Source organism: Siphateles boraxobius, unplaced genomic scaffold (assembly GCF_051911475.1).
Source record: "Siphateles boraxobius isolate OS27281-9 unplaced genomic scaffold, OSU_SipBor_1 25, whole genome shotgun sequence".
NCBI lineage: Eukaryota > Metazoa > Chordata > Actinopteri > Cypriniformes > Leuciscidae > Siphateles > Siphateles boraxobius.
Window position 1 is genome coordinate 25,079,164 of NW_027508866.1, and position 23,213 is coordinate 25,102,376.

General features: G+C 39.1%; 1 protein-coding gene across 3 annotated transcripts in view; it reads left to right on the forward strand.

Annotated features, from left to right (window-relative positions):
- Positions 1-22,441, forward strand: part of cdc42se2 (CDC42 small effector 2) — a 44,009-nt gene extending 21,568 nt beyond the window's left edge. For all 3 annotated transcript variants that reach the window (XM_077243300.1, XM_077243301.1, XM_077243302.1), the window contains 4 exons: positions 1,491-1,732; positions 10,006-10,107; positions 12,880-12,999; positions 15,116-22,441. In XM_077243300.1, the coding sequence (XP_077099415.1) occupies positions 1,679-1,732; positions 10,006-10,107; positions 12,880-12,981 (258 nt within the window). In that variant the 5' untranslated portion in view covers positions 1,491-1,678 and the 3' untranslated portion in view covers positions 12,982-12,999; positions 15,116-22,441. The remainder of the gene's footprint in view (positions 1-1,490; positions 1,733-10,005; positions 10,108-12,879; positions 13,000-15,115) is intronic.
- The last annotated feature ends 772 nt before the right edge of the window (positions 22,442-23,213 follow it).

Here is a 23,213-nt window from a genome sequence, read left to right on the forward strand (position 1 = left end):
AAAATGAATGTCACCCGCCCCTCCCATCCGTGCGCAAGCGCTTAGGTTTCACTCACGGTCAAGCTGTTATCACGCGTCTGGCTATCAAAGATAGGGATGTCTCCAGCATATTGATAGCGGCTCCCTGATGCCCGCAAATTATTCCAAATCTCCCGGAAGAGCGAGCGAGCGAGCAAGAGCTCGTGCTCCAAACCGTGTAGCACGCGCACACCAGACAGGGAGAGAGAGAGCGAGAGACCTTGTGTGTGTGTGCTAGTGTGCCACATGAAGCGCATGTAAGACCCCCAGTTCAATTTTCTGTGTATAGCAGTTACATTAAAATTTGCGTAGCACTGCACAACTATGTTTCCTAAGGCTACATAGGCTTACATGTGTATACTGTATATATGTATATATATTAGTATAAGTTTTTAAAAGAAGCCATTTTCGGCTTCAGTTTCGGTTTTCGGCCAAGTGCATCCTAAATTTTCGGTTTCGGCCCAGAATTTTAATTTCGGTGCATCACTAAAAATTACATCACACTAGTTCATTGTTGTGTATATCGGGGCCTTTACCCTGAAATACCACTCTGAAAACATGCTATTATAAGCTGCACGCATGAACAACAACAGTGGCGTAAGGAGCCAACACCGGGCCCTTATGCAGAATTATCAAGACGGTCCCCCCCCACTACAGCACAGGATGACGCAATGTCCACGATTAGCTACCATGAATGGACAGGATAGGATCATAGAGACACAGCATATATGAGATGCGATGACTGAGGAAATCAGGAGTAGCCTACGTGCACCACAAAAAAACACTGGTGAATGCGCACCATAACACATGAAAAACACTGCTGGTGACGACGCATCATAACACAATTTTACTCACTGCTATGACTACACACACATAGAAATATATGAATACATGTATGTACATAATGTATTCAAATACATTAAAAAAGATGCTCACATAGCTGCATTTTCCGGGCTTTCCTCTGTGCGAAGTTGTTGATTAAAGAAATTTTGGTAATTTACTAATTAAAATTTCTCGAATTCCTCTTTTCGTTTTCAATTTTGAAAGCCACTTTTGTTTTTTGGAATTTGACGACGACTCCATATTGATATTGTCTGTCTCAAGTTCTACGTGTTTACTGTTTTGCACGCAATACACATGTTCAGTTATGCATGTTCACACGTTCACGGCTGTCAATCAATATCTTCCAGTCACGCGGGCCCCTGATTGGTCCGGGCCCGTAAGCAACCGCGTACTGCTTACAGATAGTTACACCTGTGAACAAGAATACAGTGTTGTTCTTCACTCTGAAACACCTGGCACAACAGACTATACTTCAGTTAAACCACAGCTTTTTATTTGATAATCACCATTTGATTGCTATTCAGTTTTATTTCGATTAATTGTGCAGCCCCATTTGTTTATTTGAATGTATTAACATAAGCAAATGGAGCGCTGGTGTGAATGATCTGACAAATGCTTGTGTCCCGCAGGTCTGAGTGTTTGTGAAGTGGACTGAGTCGTGTGGATCTTCTGCTCCCCGCTCCCAGGACCCAGAGCTCAGGCTGAATAACTCCTCCATCACCCCAGACTGGCCCTCTGAGGCGTGGGACCCGGTCCAGGACCCCAGAGCCCCTCCGGCCCCACGGGCACAGAGGCACTTCAGCACCGTCTGCTAGTCATGAGTGAATTCTGGCTGTGCTTCAACTGCTGTATCGCCGAGCAGCCGCAGCCGGTAAGAGGAACCAGCATCACCTCCAGCCTCCAAAACACACAAACCAGGAAGAAATCATTTGTTTTCTGTAATCACCTGTTCTTCCCGGATCCTGTTCCCCTGTTGAGTTCAGTTACCAGTTCTCTCACTTTGTTTATTATCCGTCAAGCCCAATTATAGTGTTAGTCAAGGTTTCTTCCACCATAAACATTCATATTGTTCTTTCAAGACCATTTTCACTTTATATTAGGTTTCTTTAATTGTTATCTACTAGGTTGTGATACGGTTAGGGTTAGCCGTAAGTTTTAGGTTGGGGAACATCAACTGTGTAATTACATGCAGTTATTTAAAGGAAAGTACAATGTAACTGTTATGTGGATGAAGGATAAACCCAATCGCAGACAGCAAATAATACACACAGGGTTTATTAACGACAAAAACCGAAAACAAAACCCACGAGGGGGCAAAACAAGACAGGATAGACTACACTAGACCAAGACTCAGACAATAAACTGATAACTAAAAATTGAACAAACACTTCTCTTAGACAAGACCTCCAACAAGTTACTCACAGGTAGATTCAGACAACATATGTCACAACATCAAACAATGAACCGGCGCAAGACAGCAAACACAAGGGGATTAAATAGGGAACACTAATGACGAGGACAGGTGAAACTGACTAGACAATAATGACAAGACGAGGGTAACAAGGGGGCGGAGTAACATAACGAGACAACACAAGCACATGGCCCAAACAACAGAACATGCGCTTGTACACAAAACATGGGTCTTCATGATCCTGCCACAAGACTAGGAAGAAAACAAGGACATGATTGCAGAATCATGACAGAACCCCCACTTTAAGGAGCGGCTTCCAGACGCTCCTCAAGGAGACATCAAGCACGGGACAAGACTGACTGAGACATAGACATGAACCAACAAAACATGACAAATAACAACAAGGGCATACATGAATACACAATGACAGGGTTAGGGTGAAACATCAGAAATAATAAACAGGGAAGGGGAGGCGGAGGAACAACAAAGTCTTTGAGCGACTGTCAAGGGTGGGTGGGCAGGACGGCAGTCCTGGGACTACGGGGTGTGGGCTTAGGACGAGGGATCCGAGCGGGTTTGGGTGGTGTGGAGTGGGAAGAGGGAAAAACAGTCCGGGGTTGAGCCATGACAAGGGAGACAGGGGGAAGTCCAGGTACAGTGGGGACTGCAGCAGCAGGCAACGGAACGGAGACAAGGGGATTGACAGGCGGAAAGGAAGCGGGAACGGGAACAGAGTTCTTAGAGGCTGTATCGGAGTCAAAGCTTCCCCAAGAAGAAGCGACACTCATCACCTCAGACTCTGGAGAGGCGTTGAATTTTGCAGACTCGGGAACAGCAGCAACTGCGGCCAACTTGGTGCTGCGCTCTCAGCAGCAGGCGTGGGTGCCGGGTCTCAGCAGCTGGCGTGGGTGCTGCGCTCTCAGCAGCTGGCGTGGGTGCTAGGCTCTCAGCGGCTGGCGTGGGTGCTGCGCTCTCAGCGGCTGGCATGGGATCGGTGCTCTGTGTAGCAGACTTGGGATCAGCGAAGACTGCAGCTGGCTTGGGTTCTGTGCTCCGTGTAGCATTTTGAACAGGGACTGGGGATAAGACAGGACTGACTGGGACATCAAGAATTCGGACAAGACGGGATAGATATTCGGACAGGGTTCTGGCAGCGATGATGACTGGCATCTCCTGATGAGCTGAAACGGACTATATCACAGCCTTTGCAGCGGAATCGGCCACTGCTTTCTCCTCAGCTGACACGACTGAAGACTCAGAGACTACATTCACTGTGCTAGTCTCTGGAATGGATCTCCCCAACACCGACTGGGAAACAGCGCTTTCTGCAGCAGGTTGTAGATCTGTCTCCTGTTGCAAATGCCGGAACCACGCTTACAGCAGCGGGGCCAGGAACAGCGCTTCTGACTTCAGTGGCGGGTTGGAGAGCCATCGTGGGCTCAGGATGAGGTAGAGACGGAGAACCAGAAGGTCCCCTCCTCCTCTTCTTCTTCCTGGGTCGCGGAGCGGAAACGGTTGCCAGACTAGTGACCGGAGAGGGAGGTGAAGCAGGAACCGTTACCGAAAATGGTGAACTCACCGCAGGCGAGGAGGATTCCGGGCAGGAAGACTCCGATGCTGACTCCCACGACGGGTGCCTTCCATGCTTACCATGAAGATTGATGGACGTGGAAGGTGTCTCAGGAGTCGCGGCAGGACTGGGTTGGTCCCCAAGTGTAGGGACGGCTAGCAGAAGACCCTCAGGGATCACAGGGAGGGTAGCGGGAGATGAAGACCTTGTTGTTCCCTGCTGCTCCCTCCGAGACAGACAGTCCACCATAATGTGGAACGGGCGGCTGACCAGTCTTTCTCGTTCAGCAAGAGGGGGAGGAACGTTCAGACCCGCAATGAGGTAGCTCTTGACCAAGCCGTCCGGCAATAAAAACCTCCCTTCTTCCACGACCTGGGCGTACTTCCTCAGGGTCAACCTACCCTGAGGAGGGAAAGGAAGCTTGCCTTCGTGGGCATCGGCGATAGTCGACTGCCACCATCGTTCGAGGTCTGACAGCTGCTGAGTGGGGAAATCAGGCGCGCTGTCTGCTGGGTTACTTGTTGGCCGGTTCATTCTGTTATGTGGATGAAGGATGAACCCAATCGCAGACAGCAAATAATACACACAGGGTTTATTAATGACAAAAACATAAAACAAAACCCACGAGGGGGCAAAACAAGACAGGATAGACTACACTAGACTATGACTCAGACAATAAACTAACAACTAAAACAGGAACAAACACTTCTCTTAGACAAGACTTCCAACAAGTTACTCACGGCTATAGAATCACACAACATATGTCACAACATCAAACAATGAAGGGGCACAAGACAGCAAACACAAGGGGATTAAATATGGGTCTGTCATGATCCTGCCACAAGACTAGGAAAAATCAAGGACATGATGGCAGAATCATGACAGTAACAACATGTATGTAAACGATAAGTACATTGTATCAAATGTTCTGTACTTAAAAGTACTTAAAGATACCTAATATAATGTGGGTCCCTGTTTCCTTTCTCTCTGGCCAAAATTAATTTTAAATATGCTAAAAATACATTACCAATCTTAAATTTGGAATAATTATGATTTTTTAAATGTTTTTCAGAGAAGTCTCTTCTGCTCACCAAGGCTGCATTTATTTAATCAAAAATACAATATTATTACAATTTAAAATACTGTTGTTTAAACTGTAATTTATTCCTGTGATCAAAGTAGAATTTTCAGCATTATTACTCCAGTCTTCAGTGTCATTCTCAAGGATCAAATCTTTTGAACTGTAATTATTTCACCATATTACCGGTTTTACTGTATTTTTTATCAAATAACTTCACCTTGGTGAGCAGAAGAGACTTCTTTCAAAACATTTAAAAAAAATAGATCATATTATGTTATAACACTCTGGCTTGAGAAAAAAACCCTATATTTAGTTTAAATCTTTAAATGCTAAAATATGTTATAAAACGTACTTCAAGGGACAATCTTAATACAGATTTACCATACATTATATATATATATATATATATATATAAGTAGATATTTTTAAAATAATTAATTAATTAGTTGTGGTGTGATTTGTTTGCAGTTCTAGTTTCAGCTCCTGCTGGTAGAGCCGTGTGTAGAGCTGTTTTGTTTCAGTAGACATTATGAGTAGTCAGGGAAGGAAATTTTGCAGTTTGAACACGCTGTGTCTTCTTTAAGAGTAAGAAGCCTCAAACCGAACTCTGCAGAAAGACTCCTGTGTTAAAGTGCATCCTTTTAAAAGCATATATTTTAGCACTCTTCAGATGTATGCTCACCTACAAAGCATTGGGCTGCACGTTATATCGAAATACCACAACAGCTTGCGATCACTGAGATAACTTACAAAGAGTCCATGTTTTAGATCGCTACAGACAGCTGAGAGTAGACTGGACACATGACTGTTACATAGGTTTATGCTTGATGTTATTATTAGGCGCAACAAGTGAAGTAGCCTACTCACATGCACTGAAAGCCGCCTCTCAGACAGCCGTGATCTTCTACAGTTTATATGGCCAAACACACATACAATTACGGCAAAATACCCATCCTGGCGAGTGTTCACGTAAACAGTTATGTCAGTTACTACACGTCCGTTATGTCTTTAGTGGACATAAATATAACAGTATTTTGGATCCTTGCAGCTCTTAAAGTGACAGCAGCCTAATAAACCTGCTGATGTCTGTGTGATGTTTATCAAACAAAAGAGAAAATCACTCACTACTCTTGACTGAATAACTTTGTAGCTTTTATAAGAATCATTATATATTTAATTCATACAGTAAGCAGTGTTTTATTTTTTACATTTGATTATTCAATTTCTATTGTTAAATAAACCTATAATGTAGGCCTTTACACTGACATTAAAATGACTTTCTTTTTATGTAGGCCTAATGCTACAGTAAAACACTGCTGTTGACTTTCAGAAGTTGTAGGGATGCTTGTTTTTTCTCACAAAAATAATGTGAAACTTGTAAGTTGGTTATATCATTTTAAGTTTTTAAATGTATTTAAATATAATTTAAGTTTATTTTACACATTTAAAGCATGATTATATAGAATATGGCAATATTTATAGAGCATATCGCATTTCTTCAATACTGTGCATCCCTGAGTGCGAGTGTGTGTGAGTGTGTGTTTGATGAGTCTCTTATCCTTGTCTTGAGTCTCAGCTCTATGTTGATGTGAGTGTTTTTGCCCCAACCATTTTTAATCGTCACAACACATTGTGTCACAATTGGTCTCTGCTCAGTTAATAAAGCAGACAAGATTTATAACAACAAAAACACTTCAGCCCCAACAGGCATACTGACATCACAAAACCAAAGAAGGATTTACTGATGAGATCAGTGTGAGGAAGTCTAGTTTCACATTGTTGGCCTGGGTACAGTTTGTAAGACGGGTTTGCAAAGGCTTTGGCATTTAGAAGTATTCGATTGATCCATAACATGACTTTATTGGTAATGCTTGTGTAGTCAGTTGTTTGAAGATCTGAACTAGTAAGCAAAAGGCTACACATCGATTCATTCGTTTTCTTGATGTAAGTATTAAAAAATCCTGCCAATACAATTTGGAATATTAGTTGTAAATGATTCATCTCTTGTGTTTGTCAAAAAGTTGATCAAACAATACATTGATATGCGTATCAATACTACAAACTTCCTGATTGAAGGCAGTGTTAATCATTCGTGTACGTCCCTCTTAAGGAATGTGTGGATGTTGTTATTCAAGGCGTTTATATTGTTGCACGTCAATGAATAAAGGCTGACCAGCATGAAATGTAGTAAGGAGGGCAGTTTCAGTAAATGAAGGTCAATAAGAATCTACTGTAACTGAAAATGTAACTGTCTAGGAGTACTTGTATTGTTTAGTGATGCTTTTTTCTGAACTCTTAAACAGTCGATATGTTGAATCGTGTTTAGACTAAAGCACACGAGGAATTTCTGAGACTTGTGTTATTACTGGCACTTGTGAAGTTTGCCTGAGCGCTGAATGAAATCTGTACCCATATTTTCTACTGCATTTTAATACTGATGTATACTATAAGATTCCCTGATAGCTACATCCTGCAGTTTCCCTGCATACGTCACACAAGAGAAGTCTGATGCTTTTATTTAAGATACAGTTATGAAATTTAAATGAAACATTTTGTGGTCAAAACATTTAGAAAAATGGAACAAATGCATGGATGAATTCTGCACAAGATCTATAACATGCATTTAGAAAATAGATAGGATGTATTTTCAGTTCATGCTGACTAGAAAAAATGAAAGTTGAAATTAAATTATTTTGATGTTATTTTGAGATAAAGTAATGAATTTGCATTGGCTTATTGATTCTTTTTTACTTTTATTGTTTTATTTTATTATTTGCTATAATGAATTTTTCTCATGTTGTTTATTAATGGTAATTTATAAACATTTGTAAAATAATGCAACCTCAGGTGACTGTAATTCTGTGTTAGTAAGCTCAAAAACAGATTTAGAGCATAACTGTACCTAAACCGACCCTTCAGCAATGGCTTTAAATCCATCCTCTAGTAAATTGTTCAGAACAACACCACAAACAGGTGAAGAAATGAGAAATACAGAGAAGAAATGCATAACAAGAAAGGTAGGAACACCAAACTTAAACAACACTTAAAAATTATTGAATGTCATTGTAGTAGATAAATTAACAAAGCCAATGGCATTTTTATATAAAATAGCAAAAACACAGTTTTCAAGCAACAAGAAATACACACAAAAGACGTTTTAGGTTTGATGATAAAACCGTACTATAATGGTAGCCCATAGTGCCAAAACATAAGAAGTAGGAGATAAATTAGTTCCTCCAAAAGGAGTTCCTAGAACTAAAATTGTTCCTAGTTCCTGCGAACTCGCCAAAAAATGCGAACTTCCGCCAATAGTTCTAGGAACTATGTAAAGATTCCTCCGGTGCAAAATCCCCTAAAGAAAACTTTAGGATGACCGTGGCACTTTTTCAAATCTCAGTTTAAGTTCTATATTGCCTTTCCTAATAGTAATATTCACATGATTAATACTTAGTATTCTAAGGATAGATAGATGGAGTCTATTAATTGAAAATGTTTCATCATTACCCCTCATGATGGCATATTTATGCACTTGTTGGGGCCATTCTGAGTTCTTCTCAGTATTGCTTTACACAAATGAATAACAGCATTAGTGCAAAAGTTTTCTGCTAAACTTAATATATAAGGGCAGATAATCTTAAATCAGTGTGTAATTTAAGAAGATCTGTGCTTATTAAATTAGGTCACATTTCCCCCGGAGCAAAGATTATGTGTCCTAATTACGAGCTGTCTTCTGTCCTGTGATGGGTGCTGAAACCTTCATACAGGACCAGCATAGAGTATCTATATCAGGCCCGGATTACACACCAAACACATACAGTTTATGGAGATGCTTCCTTCATCCTTCACCTGCCCACACTGCCAAAATAACCAAAACCTGGTTCAATGACCATGGTATTCCTGTGTAATTACTGTGTGATTTCATGTAATATTCTAATTTTCTGGGATTTTGATTTTGTTGGTTTCATAAGCTGTAAACCATAATCATCAAAATTATAACAAATAAAGTCTTGAAATATCTCACTTTGCATGTAATGAGTCTATACAATATATTAGTTTCACCTGTTAAGTTGAATTCTTGAAATAAATCAACTTTTTGATGATATTCTAATTATATGACCAGCACCTGTATATGCACTAGCATTTATTGAATATCCAGTCTGAGTCTGTAATATGTCAGATTATGTCAGAAGTAAAATGTGTGTCCAACAGCATTCATGTTTACCTTAAAGGGTTAGTTTAACTAAAAATAAAAATTAGTTGTTCCAAATCTACAATGTTCGTTGATATTCAAAACACAAATTAAGATATTTTGATTAAATCTTGGAGATTTATTTCCCTCCAATGAAAGTCCATGTCACCAAACCTTTCAAGCTTCAAAAAGTTCATGAAGACACTATAAACATGGACGTAGAATACGGGAGACGTGTCCCAAGCTTTTTTATAAGATGTAAATTCAAGATAGTCAAAACAAGACAGTGGCTGAATCCAAAATTTCCCCCTAAACCCTCATTCACTATTCCCTACGTTAGTCCACTAATACTGTTCACTTGAGGGAGTGAATGAAAACGAGTGAGTGAATTCAGACAGCCATTCAGCGTACGTCGGCTGTAGCCTACACTCGTTATTGTGGTGCATTATGGGATTGAATGAGTGCACTCAATAACGTCCACTATGGTTTTGAACACCACTGCAAATGACCGTTCCCTATTTGAGGCTCTAGGGGGCGATTTCGGATTCAGCCAGTCTTTGTAAGATCTGACGTTATCCAAAACGAGGCAATTTATCCATTATGGAGCGCTAAACACTCTGGTGTAATGTATGTTTCATTCATACTGGAAGCTCTCGTGCAGAAAGTTCAAAAGTAGTAGAAGTAATAACTTATGTTATGACGTCCCAGGAAATTCCTATTTATAAGTATATATGTATAAAATGTTATAATTAATATTATAAATGTAATCCATATGAATCTAACAGTTTATATGATGAATAGATTCATTTAGGATTTTATTGAGCAACACACATACATCGAGCACATCAAACATGGTAAATGTAATCTTGAATTGTGTGTTTTTCACTCTGCAGAAGAGGCGGAGACGTATAGATCGGAGTATGATCGGCGAACCAACCAATTTTGTCCACACGGCCCACGTAGGATCTGGAGATATCTTCAGTGGCATGAACTCTGTAAGTACAGAGACAATCACATTTGACTGTAATTCAGAATTCCATCTCTGAGTGATTGTACAATAGATCTCAGTTTACCAACAACACTGCAGGGCTGCACATCTTTTGCAGTTCCCTTTTGCTTTGCTCTTTCGGAAGTACATGGATGTTTTGATGGTCTCCATATGGATTTGATAGCTATAAAGTGGGGATAAGGTAACCAGACGAGATTGGCTGAAATTGGAGGAGGGGGGGTTATGGGTAGACCTACTATGATATTAGACTACATAGCCTATAATAAAAGATTATGAATTTCAAACCTGAACCAAACATATTTTTATTCAGAAATCAACAGTCTGTCATTAGTCTTTAGTCTGCCACTGAAAAGCGGTGTGTTGGGGTTCCGGTACACCAGCCATGTCAACGAAACGAATGAATGAAAATTTGCTTAAACATGCATATCTAAATTCGCGCCTACTTATCTTTGTAGAACTTCAAAAAAAGAAACAAAAAAGATCCTGCAGCCAATGAGCAGCCGGCGGGGCTGGCTGTAGGATGACTCAACCTCCACGGACAGTTTTTAATATTTTATCAGACAATAAGTACTCAAGATTTTGCTTTAGTTTAATTTTCGGGACAATAAGGGCCGGATTCGGGATCCGGGACATCAGCTTAGAGTTCGGGACTGTCCCGAATTTTTCGGGACTTCTGGTCACCCTAAGCGGGACATTAGATGCACTGCAGGGGGAGCAAACCTGTTCCTGCAGATTCACGCTGCTCTCGGAAATGTCCAGTTTCCCACTTCTGATGTTGTGATTACGAGCTCGTCGCGTTCAGGTGCTTTGCTGTCGGAAATAATCATGTAGGACACCGGGGTTATTCTTACCTATTTCTTGGGAAATCTATTTAAAGCCAAAATTATATTTAGCGTCCCATTCGTTGACAAAACATTCACTGCGCTACCTTGAGAGTCAGATTGCTGGCGATTCTGGAGTTTCAGTCAAACACAGGCTCACGATCCAATTCCAAACTGATTCTTGATCTACATTTTTTTTTAATCTTATTAATGAGTTAGTTTACTAACTTTACTGATTTTTAATTTAATTACTTATGTAATTATAAGGACTTTAAAATAATAAAAAATTAAAACAATTAAATGCTAAGAATTGACTGACTAAATATAGCTTCAAAACATACAAGCAAATAATAAAGAGGAACAAAGAAACAAGCAATAAACAAAGAGTGCTTTCAGTAGCTAAAAGTGAGTTAATTATCTGAATGTTTTCTGGTCAAGAGATTTTTCTCTTTCTCAGCTTTACTGCTGTTTGATTATTACTAACACCAGGAGATCTAATAGGCTGCATTCACACATATGCACATATGACATATCAGTTTCGTTCTGTCTGTTTAAGTCCCCCTGTAGTCAATAATTTTATCCCTTAAAACTCATCTTTGATCACCAAAAGGTGATTAAAAAAAAAATTCCTTAAAATAGCTTGAATGTAACTCTCCACCCTTGCCTTATTTAGTTACGCGGTTCTATGAATATGCAAATGAGCCCCGCCTCCACTCACTCACAGCAGCTCAGAGATCCACTCGTTGACGATCATACGTTGATCTGATTGGTTACAAGGTAGTTTGTGACGTCAGAAACACCAGCGATTTCAAACCGTGTTTTTGAGACTGTCTTTGGTTCACTGCAGTTTTAAGCAGAAAAACTCAGCAATGGTGTTGACTTGTGAATTTACACATGGTTTGTCTTAAAGCATATTAAATACACCACATAGAGATATGTCCAACATTAAAAACTGGATTTTCACCAAAGGGGGACTTTAAGACATAACTGACTGTGTTTACATAAATTTTGCGTCATAAAACCATTTTGAGATGCAAGTGCAGAGTCGCACACAGGCGTTTTCCATGACTGCTCTTCACTAGCGCACATGAGCATTTGAAAGCAGCAATATATGAAAATATATAGAATATATATGAAATATATAGACCTGCTGCATTACAAACGGCATAAGTGATGTCTTCGTAAAGCATTTTGAGAGAAAAACGCTGAAGTACCGGTTGCCAAGCAGAAAATATTTAGTGGGGACAGTAAAGATCCTGGCACACTAAAACATACACTGAAGGAAAATGGTAACCTGCATATTTGATTTCAAGATCTACTGTATTTATACTTTATCTAACTCACAAAAATGACTTCAACTTTATCTAACACACAAAAATGACTTTTTAATTTCTTTAATGTTATGTGCCAGGTTGATATGCAGATGAAATAATATTTCTGACTTACATGAAACCAGTTATTTTGTTCTTACATAAAGCACATTGTTTAAGGAATGAACTGTAATTAAAAAAAAAAACATATTACAGTAGATTTATACTAATGATGCACTGAAATTAAATATTCAGGATGCACTTTGCCAAAAACCAGAATTAAAGTTTACTTAATAGTCAATTATTTAAATCTGTTCAATAATTAACAATCAAATAATACTGAGTTGTACACATATTTAAATTATTTAAGGCTTGTTTATATCATCTTTTTAATAATATAATTATATTTCTACTTCAATAGGATGATTAATCAACGGACTTCCATATCAATATCAGGATTGGACACTGGCCTGGACATAGGCTACATTAAAAATATACCTTAATTCCCTACATTATGTAATCCACTGACAAACGAGCGTGTGCCGAACTCAGCCATAGACTTCACTGGTGTCGTAATGATTGGCTCTAATCTAATCTGAGTTGATTTTGCTTTAATCCTGTGTCTAGGTGAACTCAATCCAGAACCAGATGCAGTCTAAAGGAGGGTATGAAGGAGAGGCCATGTCTGTGAATGTGCAGATGCAGCTGGTGGATACAAAAGCAGGATAATGCATGTTGTTGGCAGGGGTGAGTTTAAGTTACTCTTTAACTAAGTTATTTCTAAGTTTAACTAAGTCACTTTAAGTTACTTCTAACACTCTTTACTTTGGACTGTTTGTGTGCTACAGGAACATCATATTTGATTTAATGTTATAAGTTCACAGGTTTCATAAGTGTCATAAGTTTGATCTGGAATCTATGTGTGTGTGTTCACACTTGGCATGTTTGGTCAGATTAAAACAAACTCTGGTGCAATTGATCGGTCAGTGCGGATCATTTGAATAAGTGTTAACGCTGCCATCTAAACCCAAACAATCAGATCGAGACGCTGAAAAGATGGATCTTAGTCCGCTTCCAAATAAACTGTGGTGCAGTTCGACTGAAAAATTAATGTAACAGACCAAAGACATCTAAACAAACCAGAAAGACTGATAAATGTGGGCCATATAACAAACTTTATTGCTTATAAGTAAGTAGCACTTCCTAAAACTTTCAAGAACTGTTTAGAACTTTCTGTAATGTTGTAGAACTGTTTTTCTAGAACAATCCAAATCTTGGATCACACACACACACACACACACACACACACACACACACACACACACACACACACACACACACACACACACACACACAACACACACACACACGCGCGCACGCACGCACGCACGCACGCACACACACACACACACACACACACACACACACACACACACACACACACACACATATATATATGTATATATATATATACATATATAGGAGAGAGAGAGAGAGAGTTTGCTTTATGGAAATTTGAACTAGAATTAAATTAATTCTTCCAGAATTCTGTGACGTTTATGGAAATTTCCAATATTCACTCTTTTCTTCCTTTGATTTCTGGTCCAAGAAACTGGTAGCGTCCAATCATTTGCATTTGGAGTGGCATTCTGCACTTTTCTCCTAGTGAAGATTCTTCTAAAAGCACACTTCTTCTATGTGATTGCTGAAATCTTACCAGATTAAGATTTAGATTACAAACCTGCGCACATATATTCAAACGCACATAACTATAGAATCAATTCTTAATGCGCATGTGAACGCCATCAGCGTCTATCACAGGTTCACGTTTAAAGTCTGTTTAGAGAGAACAGTGTCGTCTTAGCGGCCCCTAATTTAATAACAAATGATCATTTAGCAATCATTGAAGTAATCAAAACTAACTTTAGCTGGAAAAAACATTTTTCAAGAACCACTATAAAACCAAACCAATCTCTGTTACCTTAAATTATATCTTTATCTCTGTAAAGCTGCTTTGAAACAATCTACATTGTTAAAAGCGCTATATAAGTGAGGATGACTTGACTTGACTAGATTATTGGTCCTTGTTCTTCTGTAATGTAGTATCACCTTATATTGTGCGACATTATATATTGCTACTGAAACAAATATAAAAAAGTATCAAGTTGATTGCTCATAAAGCTCCCTCTCTCTCTCCTATATATATGTATATACCAATATTTGGATTGTGCTAGAAAATTCCAGAAAGTTCTCAACAGTCTTAGAAAGTTTTAGAAAGTGCTACTTATAAGCAGTAATGTTTGTTAATTATATGGTTGTTCCAATTTTTAATCTGGAATGACCTTTTTTTAAACTCAGAGGGCCTTTTTTATTGTTTTTTTTTAGCAAAAATTAATTGATTTATGATATAAGAAATCTTTTATTTGAAAAATAGTCAAAAAGCTATAACCCTAGTGCTCAAACAAAACATGACACAAAGAGCTCAGGAAGAGCCGACTGTGTGTCCACAGAAACATGAAAGCATGTGGCTGATGAAAAACATGAGCGAACGAAACACACCCCCGGACAGAAGAGTGTAACCGCACGCAATCCTGAAACCGCTAGCTCACACAACAAGACAAGAGCGCATAAAAATGAGTGAACACTCATCCCATACACTCACAACAGACGACAAACACCGAAACCTAACTAGACCGAAGTGCCGGGATCCGAACACCACGAAACAACTCACACCAGCGGAAGCTAACTCGAAACCGCGCGCTTACAACGTCAAGAAAGGAGGAGTGTCACCCCTGCAGCGCTGTGTATATAACCCCAGTTCACAGTAATGCTCTGATGCTGGTGTGTGTGATATCTTCCTCAGGTTCCGTGAAGAGTGATTCCTGCTCCAGCTTCTCTCCATGTGTCCTCGACGGCCACTCCTCACCTCATTACCCAGCAAACACAGGGACAGTGGTGAAGAGGGACGCCACACGCCTCAGTGTTACGCATGCCTACCAGTGCCAGTCCTGCTTTCCTCTGTGCTCTGCTTTCTCATCACACACATCTGTGGGTCTGGAACCAGTCAGAACAGTTGGTTTGGGTTCTCTTCTGTTTGCTCGTGTAAGGACTGCTGTTTATCTGTGGATTAATCCTCAGCGCGGAGCCCGACAACGATGTTCGTATGACCAATGCCAAACTGATCAGTGCCACGCAGTCAAGAAATGCTTGTGTTTTAACATAAGCTCAACAAATGCCATTCGTAACGAAATTTGATTGTTACTTTGATGTTTACAATGTTCCATTTGTTCTCATAATAACTGATGTTGAAAGGCATGAGTGGCGTTTCTGCTACCGTCCCAAACTTGATGTAGAGCTATAGATATTGTTCGGATAAAATGTATAAAAAGCTATTTTAGTTCTAGTGTTCTTTATTGATGTAGCTTCAGTTACAGGGCATTTCAATAGATAAGGTAACAAGACATATGAGGTGGAATTGACCTCGCTCAGGAAACATCAGCAGCCGAAGCGTCCCGATTAAAGATGGTAGATCATGATTAAACCTTTGAGATACACAAAAAGATCCTGTATTTGTGTGTAAAAGACCCTAAGGGGACGAAGGGGAAAAATTTAGAATGGGAGAGAAAAGACTTTACATTTGCTCACAAATATTTTGCATTTTCCCAAGAAATGTTTTGTTGGATTCAAAGCTGGTGATTGGAATGATATGAGATTTGAGCAAAAACTATATTGCAATGCTTTTATGAGGTTTTGGGGGAAGGCAATACCTTCATGAGCAAACGCAGATGTTTGCTCACTGGCTGCTTGTAGAGGTCGTCCGCTTGATCCAACCGTAGTATAATGGAAATATCACATTGGTACCATATATATATATGATATATATTGGTACCATATATATATATATATATAGGAAAGGCCTTCTTATTACAAAGTCACGGTTTAATGATCTACAGCAAAATAGAGAGCTTTGGTGAAAACTAAGCAAATATTTAATTACTATAATAGTAATTTCTCACTAGAAATGATATCAGAAGTGGAAAACGTTGGTCAAAAACGTACATTTACACACAAACTGATCACCAAACGCAACTTTCAGATGCCATCTTTATTTTTTAGCTCAAATATCACCGAATGGAAAGCACAGGATTGTGGGATATCAAAGGCAGTGAAGGATACATCTATGCTGCCTTCAAAAATCGATCAGATGAAGGTCTCAAGAGACAGAAAGTGATGCTATCAGTGGATCGGGACGTCCTACCTTGGAAAGCGTCGCCCCAAGCCAGCATTTATCCGTTTTCGGACGCAGCCACTGATCAAATATTTTGTTGAATCTCATAAAACCCGTCAAGAAGAAGTCCTTATTCAATTTAAGTCCGCAAAATGCATATCATAACACAATCCAGTCACCTCCACACCTTTCACTTCGCATTACCATGATGATTAAAAAAAAAATCTGATTCGAAAAAAAAGGAGAAAATTGTGCTTAAATAATAAAAAATAATGTTATGTATTCTTTTAATTTTGAGGTGAATGTGAACTTGACCTGGACATGATGTTGTGAGATTCATCTCGAAGTTTAATTAGAATTTCAGCTGATTTCAGCCAATCAGTCCCGCCGGTTGTGGACCGTACGTATAAAACTGGCTAAAGTTTTCTGAAACCTAATTAAGCCAGTATTGCCAATGTCATGACAAAAGCAAACTCTGTAAGAGTATAAGATAAAAACTTAATTATTTTACAGTTCCGTCACATAAACAGTTAAAATTGTATATTTGGGTATCCCATGGATTTTGACCCAATGTGGTTAGGTTTATGAATACTCATAAAGGGTAAAATCCTTTTAGTTGTTTGGTATTTTGTGCAATTTAAGGCCTGCTGTGTCATTGTGAATATATTTGCCGGATGAAATGTAGAATCTTGAAATATTGGCTTTGAGAAAGTCAAAAGATTACGTGTATTTGAGATAAATGCAAGTAAATTCCCATGTAGGTTTTGACATGGAATGCTAAATGTGTATGTCCCTGTTAACTGTTGTCATTTATCAAGTGCTTTATGTTTGTATATATATATATATATATATCTGCACTCTTTTTGCCATAACTCTCCCTTAAATTATTGTCCCTGTTCTGCTCCTGTTGTGTTTTGTTGTTTTTTTTGCTGGCATATCCGTCTTCGGCCGTTTCACTGGCTCAGAAAGTCAGATGTTTTCAGCCTTCGCTGCAACACAAACTCACTGACTTCCTGCTTGATTTTAAACCGACCCGGGTCTTTCCACACCTTTAAAATATATCTAACATATTTGTCAAATGCTCAGAGCTTTCTCTGGTGTGCAACCCTAAGCCATCAGCCATTTTGGCTCTTTTTCTTAGTCATTTGGGGCCTTGTTCAGGAAAGACAAGCATTTTTAATGTAAACTGAATTTCTGCTGTAAGTTGTTGCTGTTGTTGTTGGCTTAACAAATGATTTGCAGATATTGGTGGTGTTCATGTCTCATAAAGGGGTGATGGACTGAAATGGTACTGATGACAGAAATCAGAGCGGATATGTGATGGGATGATAAAGACATTGTGAAGCTCATCTAAAGTAGTCTTTATTTTATTGCACTGTTATTTTAAGTGCGGCCAAAGTGTTGTCAACCAACATGCAATACATGACAATAAATCTACTCTGCCTTTTTTTTTTTTTTTTTTACCATGGATGGATTTCAGCATCAGGGAAACAAGCTCAGTTTTGTCAATATCAGACGTCAAACTTCTTTTCTTTTCTTTTTTTTGGTACCCATGTTATTTTACATTGTGTCAACTGATTACCCGATGTGTTCTGTTGAAATAAATATTTTTTACATGCAATGTTACTTGCACACATTTTCATTTTTAGAGTGAGAAATGTAAATGTGATCATGTGTATTATTAAAAATGTCTGCATTTAAAGGGGTGGTAAAATGCCACTTTTTACAATATGTAAAATAAGTCTCTGTTGTCCCCAGAGTGTGTATGTGAAGTTTTAGCTCAAAATATAATTTTTTTTTACAGCATGTTAAAATTGTCCCTTTTTGAGGGTGAGCAAAAACCATAGACTGTTAAAGAAATGGACACAGCGACCCCATTGATTTCAACGGAGAAGACTGAAGCCCGATTATTGCACTTCCTTCCTGATGGCTGAGCGACTGCACAGGCTCAAACTGAGCGTGACGACAGTCTGACAGTTGTAAATCTTCTAGTAGCTGTGCCAAGACAAATCTGAATCACCTAATTCCTCAAAAACATTGTTGAAATATTTTGTCCTGTTACTTTTATGGACTCTCTATCTATGGGCTTCTCCCCTGACTTTATGCCTCTATGTCGCTACGATTGCCTCATAGACCGTAAAAGATTGCCTGCGAGCTTCTCCTCCTGTCTATACGGTAATTTCTCTAAAATGCGACAGAAAGTCACGTGGTTATGATGCAATCGTAAGCCTAATTTTACAAAAACGGCTTCTATGGGGCCATAACATAAGATACAAAGTAATGGAGCCTTTTATACATTGTTGTGTTTCTTTAGAAATAAATAATGGACAAATGAAGCATTTGGTTCCCTCAGATGTAAAGTTATTCGCTGTCAAAGTGACGCCAAAATGAATGGGAGTCAATGGAATGCTAACAGCAGGTGATGGTCTGCTACAATGGCGGCCCCCGTGAAGCTTCAGTTTCCGGCTGATGGATTACCCCCTTGGCAAAAACGCATCGTTTTGTGTGTCCCTTTAAATGCAAATGAGCTGCTGCTCCTAGCACAGGGGGCGGGGCTTTAAGAGCTTGTGTGTGTGTGTGTGTGTGTGTGTGTGTGTGTGTGTGTGTGTGTGTGTGTGTGTGTGTGTGTGTGTGTAGGTGTAGCAGCTTCCCTTATGCAGACAAGCACTAAAATATCAGAAACTGTTCTGCCTTTTATGTTTAAACTGGAATAAGACAATTATGGAGAGACTCAAGAAGAAGTGACAAAATGTAAAATGCAACAGGACGTTTCTGAATGGTTAGTTGATGAATTAATGTTGCTGATATGGAGTTAACTATCTTCAAGTCATTGATTTGCATATTCTGTCATGATAATCTATAAAATCCCTTGTGTAGGAACTGTTGTAAGATGTCTACAGAGTGATATGCTATTGCATTTGTGTTACATACATACATTTAACTCGGCTTATGTAAATTTAGGGTTGGTGATGTCAGTAACCTGGGAGGAATGTGGTGTAGTGTGCCAGCCGTTTGTTGTAGCAAGGAACAGTCAGGAAAAGGTCAGTGTAAAGTTTAAGGATGACACAGGGGTCCAGTACTCAGTCCATACTCATTTATTGAAATAGATCATGAATCAGGCCATAAAGTAGAATGGGAATCAGATGTAGAGTTGTATGTTTCTATAAACAACAAACAGAATCTTAAATACACCATAGAACTTCAACTAATAAATCATTAAACACACAATCCAATCCTAAACAATTCAACATCAAAATAAGAACACTGAAACATAAGAATCATAATCACATGGAACATTTCAGAGTTAGACCCAAACAGAATCTCTAGAATTAACATTATAAAAGAAATCAAAAGGGTACAAACTTAGGAACACATCACTCTACAAAGGCTCTCATTAGGAGAGAAAGAAAGTACAGTCTGCTTCCATTGCATATGGCACACACCAACACACCAAACAATAGTGATTCATCAATCATTAAGTGCACCTGAGCAGACTTAGCTCCTCCCATGACTGGCTACGTCATGTGATCCATCGGAATTCTCAACAGTCAGTGAGAGTGATTTCGTGCCTCTTTAGGACGATGACACCAAAGTTTCTGGGGGGCACATAGATCTGAAGTAATGAATTAAGATATAGGGGTGCAGAGCCAGTGGTTGTTCTGTTGGAAAACATCAGTGCCTTGAATTCTACGCCTCTTGCTGCAGCATCTGGATCAGTTGCAGAGGTTTTGACAATGATGCTGGAAGGCCAGCCAGGAGAGCATTACAATAATCCAGTCTGGGTAGAACACGCGCTTGGACAAGGAGTTGTGTAGCATGCTCTGATAGGAAGGGCCTGATCCTCCTAGTGTTGTATAAGGCAAATCTGCAGGACCGGGCAGTTCTAGCAATGTGGTCTGTGATGTTCAACTGATCACCGATCACAACTCCAAGGTGTCTGGCTGACCTAGATGTAGTTATGGATTATGAATCAAGCTCAATGGAGAAGTTGTGGTGTAGTGTTGGGTTGGCCGGGACCACAAGCAGCTCTGTCTTCTTCGCAAGGTTTAGTCCTTCATCCAGCCAGAAATATCTGTCAGGCAGACTGAGATGTGAGCAGCTACTGTCGGATCCTCTGGCTGGAATGAGAGGTAGAGTTGTGTGTCATCAGCGTAGCAGTGATTGGAAAAACCATGTTTCTGAATGACAGATCGTAGTAATGTCATGTAGATGGAGAAGAGAAGTGGTCCCAGCACTGAGCCCTGAGGCACCCCAGTAGCTAGATGTTGTGACGTATGCTCTTCGTCATGAGGATTGACAGGAGGATCTGCTGGTTAACTGTTACAAGCAGCAGACAGCAGATCCTGAAGGATGAGTACTGAAGATGTGGAAGCTGCTCTTGCCTTCTCAGAGCTTCAGTAACCGAGAGCAGGGCCGTCTCAACTGAGTAACCTCTCTGAAACCAGACTGGTGGTTGTTCTGTGTGAGAAAGATTTGGTTGAACACGACTTGTTCAAGTGCTTTAGCAATGAGTGGAAGATGGGGTACTTGTCTGTAATTTTCTAAAAGTGCTGGATTTAGAGTGTGTTTCTTAAGTATCGGGGTAACCCAAGCACAAATGCTGTGGGAAATATACCAGTGTGAAGAGAGGTGTTGATGATATGAGTGAGTGAGGGGTGACTGAAGAAGAAATGTCTTGAAGGAGATGAGTGGGATCAAGAAGACTGGTAGTAGGGTGAATTTGGAGACTTATGCCTCCGAGAGCGGAGAGAAGGAGGGGAGAGTGTGTGTGTGTATGCTGTTAAGATGTGTGTGTCATCTTCTAAAAGAGTAAAGGATCTCCAGAAATAAAAACAAGCGATAAAAGCATTGCTTATGCACGTTTTAGTCTGATAAAAAAAAAGCTTCAGTCAGCTTTTTGTTCAAAATGTTGCATTTTTATGAAACTTACCCACATTAAGTGTTCATAAAAAAGAACATTTAAATCTGAATAAAAGGGATCAATCACGAGAAAGTATTTATCTGCTTTTCCTTTTCTTTTCTTTTTTAGTATTTAGACGGTGTGATGACGGGAGCTAAGATGTCGTCATCACTGCCGTAGTCATTACAAATTGTTTGTGGACTTATGTTTCTTTACATATGTTATTTAGCGTTTTGTGTTTCTGATGACTATGGTGCAGTCCCTTAGGTTCATTATTCTATAATACTCATTTATAATAAGTTTAAGATATGCTGTTGGAGTTGATTGCAGATAGGTGCACATATCAGTGGTCTTCACAACATGTTATGTCTACTATAGTTTCTTTTTAATTTTCTCATTAACCACACAGACATGTTTTTAGTTATGCATTTTTGTTATTTATTATTTCAAATTTGTATTTATTCCCACATTGCAAACAGTTACCCCACATGCTGTCTACTCACCATTTCCTGTTCCTGTGACTCCTCAAAGGAGGGGGCGGGTCCACAGCTGTCCTTTTTCTTGGGTTGGGTTAAACCATTTCTACTAATAGGGAACTTAACCCTTGGTAATGTAGGCATGGATAAATGTATTATGGTGTTTGAATTTAGTTTAAGTTGCTGAATGAGTTTATTTTATTTATTTTTGATTTTTGAAAGTTAATTGTATACTGGTTATATATTTAAGCTACAAAGGTTTTGTATTGATACCCCTGTAGTTGATATGGTCTCGAGTGTAATGAGCCTGTTCTAGGCAATATAAGACAGTCTAAACTGAACATTGGGAGGAAAGGAGGGGGTTATATTGCTGAACGTATCATGAAGATTTGTGCTGCCTGTAGCAATTTGTTTTTCTTTGGTTATTGTCATATCAAAGTTTGCACTGAGTCCAGTGTATGTTTATTTTTGTAAATGTATATTTTTTTTTGGTTTAATTTAGGAATTGTTTTTGTGACACTTCACTGAGAGTTTGTACACCCCTACTACTCCACTGGCCTTTAATAAAAATCCTCTTTGGGATGATATCTGAGTCCTGAGCCTATCTACCACCTCCCCTTGATCTCTACGGGACACGTTATGACAGACTGTAAACTTAAAACACAGGCTACAGCAAAAAAAAAATAAAAAAAATAATAATAAACATCTCATTCTTGATTCGCATGTGCTGGGACAAGTGCTGCACTGATTTGATTAAAATACAGTAATTTTGTGAAATATTATTACAATTTAAAATAGCTGTTTTCTATATGAATATATTGTGAAGTGTAATTTATTCCTGATCAAAGCGGAATTTTCAGCATCATTACTCCAGTCTTCAGAGTCACAGGATCCTTCAGAAATCATTCTAATATGATGATCAATAAATATTTCTTAAACCTTGTGGTAAATTTGTGTGAAGAACATTCTAGTAATAAACTAATTTCAAAGTATAGATGTTGGTAATGAACTATTTGCAGCATATGCAGCATGTTTCCGTCTCATCTCTCATGATAAACTATTGAAGGAGGGAGCACATGAAGATGCTCTCTTGAGTGTTGTCTCTGTAGTGACCTGAGGTTAGATAATGAACACATGACACACTGACCCAGCCGCAACATACCCGTATAAACCACATTAGTGATATTAGTGTTTGCAGCAGAACAAGGCCAGCAGTCACTCAGCTTTGCCACAGTAACAATCTTTATTCTGCATGAGGAAAATCAAAGATGAGTGTGGAATATGAGACAACATAGATATGTGAGGCATTTGTGTATAAAAATAACACATCACTAAACCAGACTACAAGTAAATATTA